General features: G+C 33.6%; 1 protein-coding gene across 1 annotated transcript; it reads right to left on the reverse strand.

The window, feature by feature from the left end:
- Positions 1–3,958: 3,958 nt before the first annotated feature.
- Positions 3,959–13,170, reverse strand: LOC132276415 (casein kinase II subunit beta-1-like). The gene is made up of 5 exons (XM_059777829.1): positions 12,480–13,170; positions 8,311–8,529; positions 5,307–5,416; positions 5,044–5,209; positions 3,959–4,360 (listed from the first exon to the last, which is right to left on the reverse strand). Exons 1-5 carry the CDS (start codon positions 12,745–12,747, stop codon positions 4,230–4,232), a joined length of 894 nt encoding a protein of 297 aa, XP_059633812.1. The 5' UTR covers positions 12,748–13,170; the 3' UTR covers positions 3,959–4,229.
- Between the last annotated feature and the right edge of the window lie 1,479 nt (positions 13,171–14,649).

Below are 14,649 nucleotides of genomic sequence, written 5' to 3' on the forward strand. Positions count from 1 at the left end.
GCTTTTAGTTTTTGCAAATACAAACGATTAGTTCAAAAGGGTAGTCATGCAAAAACAGATCAAGCTAACTAATAAGGTATTCCCACGTGTCAATATCCTGATGGACACGTGGCGCAGGTTTCAGAAGTGAGGGGCATGTTCGTAAAAGTAACCAGAATTCCTTACTTTTAAATTATTATCATTTATATCTATCATATTCAAATTATTATCATTTACTTTTAAATTATGCCTCTCTGTAATTGTGTCTCCTAACTTCTATGCAAATTAATCTTTCATCTTGTCCATATCATGTAAGTCTACTACTTATCAGACCTAATTTCTTTCTCATTTTTTTTCATTCATTTTAACATTTTTGTCTCTACTATTTTAAAACTCAGTACTTTATCCCATACAAGATAATAGATGTTTCCCAATTCGTAATAATAGACCTATATAAAATTTTATATGACCTAATAATTGTTATATAAAAAATTTTCTTCCCCCATCCAAAAAATATATATATACAAAAAACTTTTAAAATTTAATTTAATTTAATTTTTTTTTTTTTCACATTTTAGTAAAATTTGGTTGCCTCAACCTAATCAACTTCACTCAAATTTCACCACTTTTTGTAACATCCATTGTCTAGAATTTATTTCTAATTTTTATATTATATTTAATTTATTAAAGTTGTTTGTAACTAATTAATTCATCCGGTGTTACCTTTAGTTGACATATTTATTTCTCAGTCTTATCTTTCATGCCAACTGATTTTTCTCTCATTACTTACTCTTGTTAATTGTGTAACTAGTTGCACAAATGCTGCTGGTGAAGTTGCACCACACGTGGCATGTTCGTAACTTTAGATAATACTTGGTGAAAAAGAAAAAAAAAAAAAAAAAAAAAAAACCTAGTAAGATGAATCGAATTCAAAAGAATAACAATTTTGAATAATATTCAAACAAAATAGTAATCATAAAAAGTCTCATATCTATTTATTATCTCGATAAACTTAATGATTTTTTAGGATCCAGCAAGTAAGTAGTTGGTGTTAGTGAATTTTATATATATATATTTTTTCTTCCGAGTAAACTAAAAAGGAACTCAACACCGGCACAACCTCTAAATAATAACTAATTTTTATTAAATTTATAATTTCAGTGGCGCAACCTATTGAGAGCCATTAACATAATATCCAAATTGAATCTTATTCTAAATCCTATCCAATATGTTCACATGCCCAATAAACTTGTGTAAGAGAAATTCAATGACCGCTATCTATTATTCACCCTCATAAATTTTGCAATGGACTGAAAACACATTTTAAACACATTTTAATTTTGTCACGCTTTACTATAACAGAGGTGTCAGACATGAAGATCTTCATTCTTATAACTTCATAGCTCCAAATAAGACACTTACCCTTTATATAGGCACACTCAACTCATTAATGGTTAGGATTCAATACAACAATGGTTAATATCTACAGTCTATTAAGACCTTCAAATATTGTAGATATTTATAAAATTTACAAAACTCTACTGTACCAATTTCTATAAAACTATTCTAGCGACATTGTAAAAAAAAAAAATTTAGTGACAAAAGATATAGACATAAAGATCTAGAATGAGATATAGACATAAAGATCTAGAATGTGTTTGAATTTATAATTTCGGAAATTTCTTAGTTTTGAGAGAGTATATGCCAAAATCATCTAATTTTGCTTTCTTTTATTTTCTCACTAATATTACTTTTAATTTCAAGCAAAATCTTGTTCGTTACTTTTTATCTCAAGTACTCTTATGCAACTTGATCAGATGGTTCAGAAAACCCTACCTAATTAACAAATTACACTTTTATTAGCTACTACTAATTTTGTTTTGTTAATTTTAAACAGGTCTGGCATTAATTAATCATAACCCACCAATAAAGATATTAATATATTCGAAAATTAAATCACGATTTTGTGGACTTTGCACTAGAATAACCTAAAAGATGCCCAAAAACAATTCCACTTTCAAAGGGTGGTCCTACTATTTTTTCCAAACAATCATCTTAAAGTTATAAAGGAAAAGAAAAGTGTTTAGCTTCTAATCATCGGATAATTAAGAAGAAGAAGAAGAAGATAATAATAATCCTTAATCTTGTGAAGAAAATATTTAAAAGAAATCAAAATACTAAGCATTTTATTATGATATAAATAAGGAAAATACGAATTCACTTTTTATAAAAATATACGTATACAAAGCTTCTAATCAGAGGTTGAACGTGTTAATAATCCCAAAAGATTAGGAAATTTACAAGGCAAATAGAAGAAAAGCAGGTAAAAGATCAAGATCAATAATTTTCAGTAGAATCACTTTAGAAATGCCACTAATGATAAAGATTGCAACTGAAAAGAGCCAAAGTCACTGTTGCCTTATGTAGCTAACCTACCTTTCAAAATTCAAAAACTCAACTGATTCATTGAAAACAAAGAAAGAAGATGGAAAGGAGAAGGGGAAAGGGAGGGAAATAAAAAAAAAAAGGAAGGATATGAAAGGGATGGAGTAATTTGTTACAAGAATATTGAATCCACTTGTCATAGTGGGTTATGACAGCCAAAGTGATTATCAACTGATGATCCATGTAGAATTTGATTTACTTTGAAGTAATTAATTTAGACCGTCCATGAAAATTTGGTTGATTTGACGTCCATGAAAATTTGGTTGATTTGAGAGTATGGATTGGTCTGTCTCTCTCACTACTACATATGCATGATACAAGATATATAGATTTTAGCATATTGCAAAACCAGACAAAGGATGATGGAAGTTGGTTTGACTTTAGGTATTTAATGATGACTCAATCCGATTCTGTGAATTAATTAGAACTCATCATCCAATTAAGTATGTCATTAATAATTCAATTTAAATATTGCTTAAAAGATAATTCTATTAAATATGAAATGAAATTATTATTCGTAAAGGAGGAGACTTCTGAACATTTTAAATTCAACAAATGAATAAAAAATAAAAAGTCACAAAGAAATCATGTGACTTCACTCTTACAAAAATCAATTGAAGTGTTGAAGCATATGGAGTGCGTTTATCACATCCTTTGGGAAATTACAGTGTGAAGATTATTAGTTCATAAACTTGAGCCATACTGGGTTCATGCAGAAATTCATATTACTTAGAGAATATATATATATACTTAACACAAAAATACTTGAAACTGAAATAATTTCGAAAAAAAAATAAATAAATAAAAAATTAAAATTTCGAATATACAATTAACTTTTAAAACGTACTTAAAAATTCAGCCTTTATACATTCCACTTCATTCCTGTCTCATCCTTAACTTTTCATTCTCTATATGGCAGGCAAGTTTCGAAACAAAAAATTAGGTATTGAACATTCAGCACCGCGGACATGATATAATCAAATCTGTCCATCATTAAACAATCGATTTTAACGTGTTAAAAATGCAGAGTTTAAACACAATTCTATATTGCAAATCAGAATAACCTGAATTGCTTGCATACGTCCAACAGAACCAAAAGACCGGTGAAAAAAGAGTAAGTTACTTCTTCAATCTACGGTGAATTGCTTCCATACGTGCTAACAGAACCAAAAGGATGGTGTTTCGTGCATGGTGGATGTATCAATGACGGTGTCATTCGAGGAACATCCACCAGATGTGCCAGGATAAGAGCTTGGCTGAAGGTAAAATATCTGTACAATTACATGATATAAAGCTATATAGGCAAAAATAAGAGAGGCACATATGTTTTTCTTATCATGATATTTCTATTCACCAGCAGTAATATTTACTGTTTTCAAAAATTAATGGCTTCACAAGATTACATATAGAGACTCAAAGCTCTATGGACAGGACAGGGGAGGCAACCCTGCCCGGAATCTAAAGGCTACCTCCAATAACAATGAAAGCAAGTGAGTACTTGATTACGAAAAGGAAATGAAGAGAGACCAATAACTGCAAAAACATACTTCAATTTTTTCTGAACTCAGGGAAAAAGAAATAAGCTTACAAGGGCTCATTAAATTCATGGATAAATTATAAGGATAAGTTAGATTCATGGATGAGCTACAATTGATTTTTCATCAATTAATCAAATTCGTATTTTCTGAACTGCTGCACTTTACCTCACTTGTTATTACCACTTCTACATCAACAGAAGCAACAAAGAACCACCATTTCTAAGCAGTTGAGAGTGAGTCCACATGTTGCAGCAAGGAACTTTTGTGTCATGGCTTGTGGAGCTTGAAGCCAAATACTCTTGGAACATAGCTCTGCGTTGCTTTCTGTTGTTTGAGGTGACCATAAGTCATCAGGAACAGGTGAGGAAATGTGGTTCCGAAATAAGCTCCATCAATATCTTGTCAATGTCAAGGAGAACAGTCATTATAGAGCAGTAAATTACATATATTGAAGCAGTAAAGGAAATGGACCTACCAAATGGTGAATCCCCATGCATCAGCCAAAACTATGAACAAAGCCACAATCTCATCGTCAACACAGTTATTATATATCCCACTTTTAACTTCACTTTTTTTTTTTTTTTTTTAATAAGTGCCCACTTTTACTTTTTAAGTTCACATATGCAGATTATATAGACAAGATTTCCCATGAAGCTAAAGCTGTTCAACAAAAGGATCAACACAAAATCCAACCACTTCACGGGAACCTCAACAATAGCATCATCAATGTAATATGCAAGAATAGTAGTGTTGATAGCTGCAGCAGCACTAAGTAACACAATTATATAAAATTCATAAATCTAACTTCGGAAAAATAGAAGCCTAAGATCGCATGTACGTGATACGAGTCAGGAAAACCATGCAGACAGAACCACTTAATAACTTAAGTTATGCATGACAAGAAGAGTATAAGTTCCAGTTCAAAATTTTAATTTCCACGTGAGGATATACCATCAAATGGTGAAACTCAGAAACATATGAAGCTGAAAATTTTATCTACAGACAACAATGTAATCTTGAAGCATACACAAAGATATACGAAGGCAAAAAGCAAAATAAGATTGATGAAACGCAAGGATACTGCCTTGATACTTAGATCGAGGGTAGTAAATATCTTCGCATTTGGGACAGTAAATCTTTACGGTACTAGACCGTGGAATATCTGATTGACCAACCGGAAGACAGGGTTGTCCACAACAGTAAACTCTGGGGCATCTCCCAAAATCGTAGTTTTTGTACTTCTCTAACTGCAGAAGTTTCCACAGCAATATTTAACCAATACAACATGATATAGGTAGTGAACAGAAAGAGAAGACATAAAAGTAATCTAACTAATAACCTCACCATTGCCGCCATTCCCTTGCCAGTCAATATATATCGGACATGAATCAAACCATACAGCATTTCTGCCGCTGATTCAACCAATTCATTTTGTTCTTCAGTGAACATATCACCTGCACATGTTCATGCTAAAGGAATTCAATGCACAGAAACACACACACACACAGGTGCAATCCAGCAATTCAAATAACCCAGAAATGAGTAGACAAAAAGATGGATAACTGAATCAAAACAAGATTTTTCCATAGCAAAACCATTTGGAAATGCGACAGAATCATGAACAAGAATAAATCCATTCATATTCTTGCTTTTAGTGATTTTAGTTCTGTAACATGGAACGGTTTGTCAGTTGTCTATCTGCACATTATACAAAAACGTGCACATTTCAACTAATATCTCACTGCTTAGAGCAGTTTAAAAATATATATACTTTTTTGTAAGTAGCAGTTTAAAAAAATATTCCTTGCATTTTGAGATGAAATTTTGATCAGCAAAGACCCAAAACACCAACATTAACATAGAAGCTTCCAGGGGGCATTGATGAGTTGAGGCATCTTCTGAGAACCAAGAGCTTTGCAAAAGAGTTAGGATATCTGCTTCAAAATGGCATGGCAATTCCAATAGGTTTCAAAAGGCAGGAATCGTATGTCCAATAGAGGTCTTTCATAATTGAATTCAAGTTGCACCTCGTGGCAGCAGCCTCTAAGCCCAAAAGAGATGCCTTATGCGAGAAGAAAATATAACAACTCAATCACTCATGAGAAAACTCGTAAGACATACCTCAAAATCCAAGACAGCAGAGGCCTAAAAAGACATCAAGAAGACAAACTTGCCCCAAAAGGTCCACAACAATGTCTGACACGTGATGGCTACAAACATGCTACACGTCTCGCACTTGTCAGACACACCAAAAAAATATTTCCTCGTTTTTTTATTTTATTTTTTATTATAATAATAATAATATAGAATACATAACCAAAACGCAGTCTGACATACAGAGATACAGGGAGGGGGCTTTTTAGGAAGTTCCGAAAAGATAAGGGATCAAAGTTCTTGTTCTTCCTCTAATTCGTCTTCAGTGTTTCCTGCTCTTTTTCTATATATCTCCCCTCCCCCCCAACAAACCCAAACCCCATATTTTATAAAGTCAAACAACTGAATCCTCATCCAGTTTCCCACCTTAACTTTCCTTTTTTAGGACCAGGTTTTCACATTTTCATACCTTGACATCTTATCTTTTTGGAATTTAATAAAAAATAATAATAATAATAAAAAACCCACCCTGTCTGTGTGGGTTGGCAAACTTAGTTGTAAGCTGCCATAGAGAATATGATAAAGCATGCATAGGTTTTTTGAACACTAGAGGTCCATATATAGATGATACAATCCTAAAATATTTAAAAGTTATTGATTGAATTTGAAAAGAAAACTCTATTTTGTCATTGCTCGAAAGCCAATGGTCCCTCGATCAATTAAAGTGCTCTATCCTATTATAATCTGGATTTTGATTTAGACAAGATTCCAAAACTCTTCTATGCATATCAAAAAGGAATTTTCAAAATCAAACAAGTAAAATAAGAAACCCTAATTGATGAATGCATGAATCCTAATTGTTGAGTGCATTTATGAGTGTTAAGTTTATCTTTTTGCCCTTCATTGTAACATTTAATTTCAATTCTACCCTTGAACATTAGGTAACCAACTAACTCTAACTAATTCAAAATTCTATCTAAAAATAAAACAAACTTGCAGACTTATGTTTTTAACACGAAATTTGCAAACCTAAGCCTTGGGTAAACCTCAAACCTTATGGTAAAAGCCTTTTCATCATTTTCAATTCAAATTTGAAATGTGTAAAAATATATTATCATTAAAAAAAAGTAAAAACTGAACAGGAATATAACTATGAGCAAAGATGATTGAATAGTTATTATTATTATTATATATATATATAAATAAAATTAAATTAAATTAAAAAAAAAAAACATGACATTAGAGAAAGTTACTAATGAAAAGGCGATAAACTAACATTGAGGTACGTGCACACCTTTACGACATCTTTGTTCAGCCATAAACTAAGGGAGAAGCTTTCTGGATTTTGAAGCTTCAAAGTGTTCTAGGTTTGAATTGTCTTGAGGCAAGCCACGTGGTGCCTCTCAACAGGTTCTTAGCAACTATGGGGGAACCTTCAGCCTTCCAAATCACACAGATTTGCTGTAGAGAACAGGAGAACGGGACTACTATACGTCTTCCTCTCATTGTTGCATTAAATCAACATTAGGCACTTTGCACTTATTAAGAGTCTTAAGACTAAAGATTATAAAGAGATGACACAGATTTTATTGTTTTTATGTTAAGAGGTTTAGTTATTAGTTCTTACATACATAGGCCATTACCAATGTTGTTAGACAAGGGTGCTGGAACTGGAAGGAGTGGACTTGGAACAGACCTAACACTTGTACAAAGTGGCTACCCTTAGACATTAACTCACATTCTTAAACATATACTTCACATTAAAAATTAGCGAGTTTCTAAAAGGATTTGGATCCTCTCCAATTATCTCTCTACAGGCATCTCCAAGCCTCCATCTAACTATCATAAATGTGCCACACCATCATTTTTAATCCAAACAAGATGGTGATGTGGTGTTTTTTGTATGAGTTAGATATAGCCTTGGAGATACTTGGAGAGGGAAAATATTGGAGAGGATCCATTTCCTTTCTAAAAAGGCTGGATAGATAATGGTGGCATTATTTTTTTTGGTTAACCATGTAGAATCAACCATCGTTTACTTATCTGAATAATCACAAAGAACCCATGTGAGGGACTTGGTGACCAAACTTGTAAGCAATACATTTCTTTGTGAAATTTCTAGAACTTCCCCTAAGTAACATACTTTAACTTCATCATGAAAAACAGAATCATAGTATTCATATCAACAAAAGGAGATTCCCAGATCGACATTTAGCTTCAAAGTAAATCAACTGAAGCAAACTAAAATGCTTACTGTGTGACGACTCAACATCCAGAATTAGATCCAACGCATAATCATAATACGGAACTTGACTGCTTAACCCACAAAGATTAAAATCATCTTGGATGTAATCATCATCAACTTCACAGAAAAATTCATTTCCTCGCAAATTGCAAAACCATGAAATCCAAGACGTGTCATCCCCATCGGAACCACTAACATCAGACTCTTCACTATCTGTTTCAGATTCCTCTGCAATATGAACCAAACATAACCATCATAAATCTTGATGAAGTAAATGCGATTGAAAGCATTATCATTGTCTATTTCAAATATCCTAAAATAAAAGGCATTTTAACTTTGTATTAATGAACTACAATAAATAACTTGTTACTCCAAATGAAGAAAAACAAGGCACAAGGTTCACTCCACAAGTAAATGAAAAAATCAAGTAAATTGAAGAGAATCCATTACAGCCAACTGGACGAAACAAGCTCAGAATAAAAGTCCGAACAATAAGTAGGAATATATTTCTACTTGTTACAGATGAAAAAGAAAAAGAGCACCACTCTATTTGAAGCATACAATAGACAAGGAGCAGTTGGAATTTGATGGGGCAGTTCCCGCCGTGTTTCTGTGGTTATGTGATGCGGATGTGTCTCAACTCAAATATTTAAGGTGTGTGTTGGTCTGTTTTCAGGCAGTGTCAGGTTGAAAGTTAATGTGGGTAAGAGTGTGCTTGTCCCTGTGGGGGAGGTTCAGAAGGTTACTTCGCTTGCTGCGGTTCTAGGATGACGAGTTCCTTTCCTATTGTTTATCTGGGTTTGTCTTTGGGTGTTTCGTCCAGGAGGGTGAATGTTTGGGATCAAGTGATTCAGCGGTTCGAACCGAGAATAGATTGGCTGGATGGAAGAATCAATATCTTTTGAAGGGTAGAAAGGTCACTCTTGTGAAGAGCACCTTGTCTAGTCTCCCAGCATACTTCCTATCCCTCTTTCAGATCCCGTGCACTATTGCTGAAAGACTGGAGAATCTCCAACGGAATTTTCTCTAGGGTGGTTGGGGTGAGGGTGAGGATTTCAAGTATCATCTTGTCAGGTGGGAGCATATTTGCAGGCATCTTCAGGTGGACGGTCTTGGGATTAGGAGGCTGATCCCCTTTAATAGGGCATTCATTGGGAAGTGGTTATGTTGATTTGGTAGTGAGAAACATCGTTTATGGAGGAGGGTTATCTAGTGTTGTTTGGGGGATCGTCTTCCAGGCCGATTAGATCAGTTGCTGGCATGGAAGTGTGGAAATTCATTCAAAAGGGATGGGATGAGCTCTCTAAGCATGTTAGGTTCAAAGTTCGGGAGGGCAAGGATGTTCGGTTCTGGGAGGATTCTTGGTGTGGTGATCGCCCATTGTCTTGTTTGTTTCCAAGACTTTTTAGGATTGCTGCGGATAGATATGCCATGGTAGCGGACTGTTATCGGCTTGATAGCGGAAGACTTACGTGGGATGTGCGTTTTCGGCATTCCTTTCAGGATTGGGAACTTGATGATGTCCCTGTTGGATCTTATGTATTGACAGGAAGTGGACGGTAGAAGGTCTGATTCCTTGGTTTGGATGCCCTCTCCTCAGGGGAGGTTTGATGTACTTTCTTTGTTCCTTTGCCTTGCCAATTTTCATGGTTAAAATTTTCCGTGGAAGACGGTTTGCCGTTCGAAGGCCCCTCTTAGGGAGGCTTTTTTGTTTTGACTGCAACTTGAGGCAAGATTCTGACTCTGGACAATTTGAGAAAGAGAAGACGAAATACGAATCACATTCAACTGGTGTTGTATGTGTAAAAATGATGGAGAACTTGTGGATCACCTTTTTTTGCATTGCCCTGTGGCTTATGATTACTGGAGTCTTATTTTTGGTCTTTTTGGCATTCATTGGGTTACGCCTCGGTCTTCAAAGGAGTTGATTGACATTTGGAGGGGCCAGAGGGTGGGGGCTCACGCTCGTGACTGCTAGAGGGTGACCCCCCTTTTTGTTTGGTGCAGCATTTAGAAAGAGCGAAATAAAATATCTTTTGATGGGGAAGAATCCTCCAATGAAATTTTCTATTATTAGTTCTCCTTTTAGTTGGGTGACGGGGAGAAATTGTATATCTTTAGATGAAATTGTAGACTTTTTGGGTTCATAGGACTTTTATTTTGGTTTTGTTCCTTGTATATCTCTTGAGATGCGTTCCCCTTTTGAACGTTTTCTAATACAATTTTATTGTCAAAAAAAATAATAAAGGCAGTTCCCGCCATGCAAACAACCTGATACTTCTATTAGTACTTCTTTCAGCACTTTGTAAAAGAAACTTATCACTCTTAATAATGTGCACAAGAAAATAATTGCAACTATTTAAAGATTAAATTTTTTTATTGCATGAATTATATTACTATTTACAATTTGGGTACAATTCTCAACCAAGAAAATGACCACACTCATCTTGATAGCTTACCATGCCTAGCATAAGTATTACCACAATGGCATGGTTAAAACTAGGGCTGCAATTCGGGCGGGTTGGGCAGATTTAAGGTATAACTTGAGTCCAACCCACCATATGAAATGTTAAACCCAAGCCCAACCCTAACCCTAACCCTATCCTCAACATTAACTACTCAACTCGAGCCCAACCCACCCTTCTACTTTTAAATTCGGCTTGCAACTCGGACTTAGATTCCGGGTTAAAACTTCGAGTTAATTTGGGTTACTCATATGGCTAATCTTTATACCAAAATTTTAATATGATCTTGAATTAGTTTTATATTAAATTACTCTTAAATAAGAAGAAGTTCAAAGACTTTTTGTAAATTTTTAATAAATTACAAACAAATTTTTAGAAAATTAATTCTCCTAAATGTTAACACACAATAAGTTAAGATTTAACAAAAAAAAACTGAAAAGAAAAAAAGTAATCATAATTTAAATATTATATATAATGTATTTAAAAGTAAAAATATATATGAAAATAATATTAGAATTCGGGTTCGGTTTGGCTCAAGTTGCTAGCACTTCAAACCAAGCCCAACCCTAATTAAATTCGGGGTTGAGATTTTTCAACCCAAGCCTAACCCTAATTGTAAAAATAATTGCCCAAGTCCGTAAAAAATAGGGCTGGGCTCGGTTAGGTTCGAGTTACCCAACCCAATTTGCACCCCTAGTTGAAACAACTCCAACTGTTCCATTCTTAAGCTATCACACAAATCTTCATAATCCCAAATTACTCAAATCTTCATAACCCCCCATATTACTTTCTCTTTTTTGTAGGTAGCTGGCATTTCCCTCGTTCACTCATTAATACTGCAAGAAAGCACATTCTATTCCAAGCTTAACCACTCACATGAGGCAAATGAGCCAATCTTTCATGTTAAGAAGTTTATATATTCACTGGGCCTATATTAGTCAACTTACGGATGAACCAATGAATTGATGACAGAGAAACCATGGTACGTGGATGGTGGAGAAATTAATCATAACAGTCTATAGCAACTTCAAACAAACAAGATACAGTACAAATAAAATATCCTTATATCCACCACCGAAGGCTTCGCCCATGTGGTATCCCCTCCTTACAAATGCAAGGTTGAGGGATCGAGTCCCTTGTGGGACAATATGGTGTGTACACGACTTACCTACCCAAAAAAAATCCACATATTCCCCCACACTTTAGTAAGACTCGTCACATTTCCCAATCATTTTTAAGATAATAGACCATGATAGGACCTTAACCTTCAATTTTAGAAGTGCCTTTTAACACCCCATCACACACATGTAGAGATTCGGTATGCATATAATCTAGAAAAATGGCATTTCAACTCTAATATCCCAATCGCACTATCATATCTAACTACCTTCTTCCTTTCTACATTCCTAAAACCAAAAAAAAAAAAAAAATCAAGTACCACAAGGCCAATAAACAAAAGAAAAACAAACTAACAAACAAATTATTTATCTGAGTCCAGAATATATTTCTAGCCGCTTGCAAACACACCTAAAAAAATCACAAATTTATGAGCTCACACATGCACAATTATTCATATAAATATACACACGCACATACAGCAGAACCAGATCATATCAATCACCAAAACAAACACACACACACATATATATATAAGTTGAACACATTATTCATCAGTTAGCCATTAATAAATAAATTAAATAAAACAAAACTAACCATCAGAGCATTTGTTCTTGGTGGTGAGAGTCGATGATGACCGATTGTCACGATGATCAAGCTGCTGCAATTTGCCAACACCACCACCTGTTGAGGTGGACGGGATGGATATTCTCTCTTTTTCCTTCTTGTTGCTGTTCAAACCCCTCGAAGTCGACGGCGATGACTTTTCCAGGTGCTTATCTAACGCATCGTTGATTCGCTTCCGATCCAACGGCCCACCGACGATCTCCGACTTCGATGATCCACCACCTCGATCTCTATACATATCCTCTATATCTCTCTCGTCAAATTCGGTACCAATAGCTCTTTTTGGAGATGTCAAACCTTCTGAGAGAACATTGTATGAGTAGAACAACGGAAAACCCTATATTTTGGGGGGAAAGTGGGAGGGCTATGAGGATTTAAGAGAGATCGAAACGAACAAACCTAGATTTACAGAGAAGAACGAGAAAGTATGCAGATTAGAGGGTAGATTCGGAGAGAGACGGAGAAAACTAGGGTTCCATGAGATATTTTAAGAGCTTCTCTGCGATCCTTTTCTCTTCTCTGTCCTTTCTGTTGTTTTCTTCTTATTAATCTTTTACGTAGCGTTTGGTTTGAGTCGGAAGGAAGGGGAAGAAGAGAAAGGAATAGTTGGACTGTTGGCTGCAAAATAGGAAGGGAAGGAAAAGAAAAAGAAGTAACTAGAAAAGTTATATAACGTTTAAGTTTTAGATATGTTCAAAATATTTTGAAGCAATTATGGGAAAGGGTTTGCGTTCATTTCTCATTTCGTTTGGTTTGATGGAATCACGTGAGAGAAGTCAAAAAATAAAATTATTATTATTTTATTAATGTGCTCTTAAATATATAAAGTAAAAGTGTAAAACATAAAATGAAAGTAATAACACTTTTTCAAATTAATCTATCTCTTCAAAGACGTTATAAACTAATTAGAAAAAATTTATTCTACTTTTTTAAGTGAACGATGAGAATTTATATTAAAGGATAAATGGGCATGCAAATATTCTTTTAATAAATAAAAAAAAGTAAAAATAATAATTTAACTCTTTATTTCTTTCAAGAAATCATTTAGGTAAGAGGATGGCTCTTGTTCAAGATTCAATCCCTCCTTTCTTTCCTCTTTCCTTAGTTCTTTCGTCTCAAGGTAAAATTATTGTTGGCAACATCAAATCGTGTGTAAGGATTACAAATTACAATCCATTCCAGCTAGGTTTTTTCTCGGTTACAAAGCAACATCATGATTCATGACTAAAGCGATTACTCACATGTGCCATGTTTTCCTGCTCCACATCTTTTTATTTATTTAATATTATTTTTATTTTTTATTTTTTTGTCAAAATTTTCTGCTCCACAGCTTTCGTGATGAAGTAATAATAGATGATTGGTAATATTATTATGAAGGACAATTTAATTTCTTTTACCAAATAATAGTACTGTAATAAGAGCAATTTAGGTAAGTAAAGTCATTTTATTGTAATTTTCATGCTATTCAAATAAATAAAAATAAATTATTTCCCAACAATTTTTTTGAAAAACTTTTATGAATAAAAAGAGTGGCTATATGTATATATGACTTAATGTCTTTCTTCTTGATAAAATTTAATCTTCTTTAAATTTAGGACTAACTAGAAAAATATTGAACTATAGTTTTCTACCCGCATGCTGGTGAAATTTGAAAAATTTTCGATCCGTTATTGTATGCTTTTCAATTTTGACTAAATAAGATTGGCCTAATAACTCTGCCCTTTTTAAGTATTATGTGCTCGTTTGTTTTAATTTATAATAACTAAATCCCAAACCCTAATTCAAATGAGGAAAATTAAAGGAAAAATCACATTTACATTGAATTATGAGTTTTAAATAATATAATTTATAATAACTAAATCCCAAACCCTAATTCAAATGCGGAAAATTGAAAGGAAAACTACATTTACATAGAATTATGAGTCTTAAATAATACAAACATCTTTTTTAAAAGTTTATTTTTCACTTTAGTTGAATTAGGTAAAAATTTTACATATGTATCAATAATTATTATTCAAGTCCAAAATACATTTCAAACTCTTATTCCAAAATACTACGTAGTAAATTATTTCCCTTAAATCAAGTAGTTTATTTATCAAGAAAATAAACCATAGACTTTTTAGGATTAAATGATGAACAA

Source organism: Cornus florida, unplaced genomic scaffold (genome assembly GCF_030987335.1).
Source record: "Cornus florida cultivar Cherokee Brave unplaced genomic scaffold, ASM3098733v1 CherokeeBrave_3.0.0_Hap2_Chr10, whole genome shotgun sequence".
Classification (NCBI taxonomy): Eukaryota; Viridiplantae; Streptophyta; class Magnoliopsida; order Cornales; family Cornaceae; genus Cornus; species Cornus florida.

Excerpts from the sequence above, each read along its gene's own strand:
- LOC132276415 (XM_059777829.1), bottom strand. The coding sequence starts at position 12,747 with ATGTATAGAGATCGAGGTGGTGGATCATCGAAGTCGGAGATCGTCGGT. Across the intron at positions 8,530-12,479 it reads CAAGAACAAATGCTCTGATG|AGGAATCTGAAACAGATAGT; the intron begins GTTAGTTTTGTT and ends TTCATATTGCAG. Across the intron at positions 4,361-5,043 it reads TCGATCTAAGTATCAAGGCA|ATATTGATGGAGCTTATTTC; the intron begins GTATCCTTGCGT and ends GACATTGACAAG.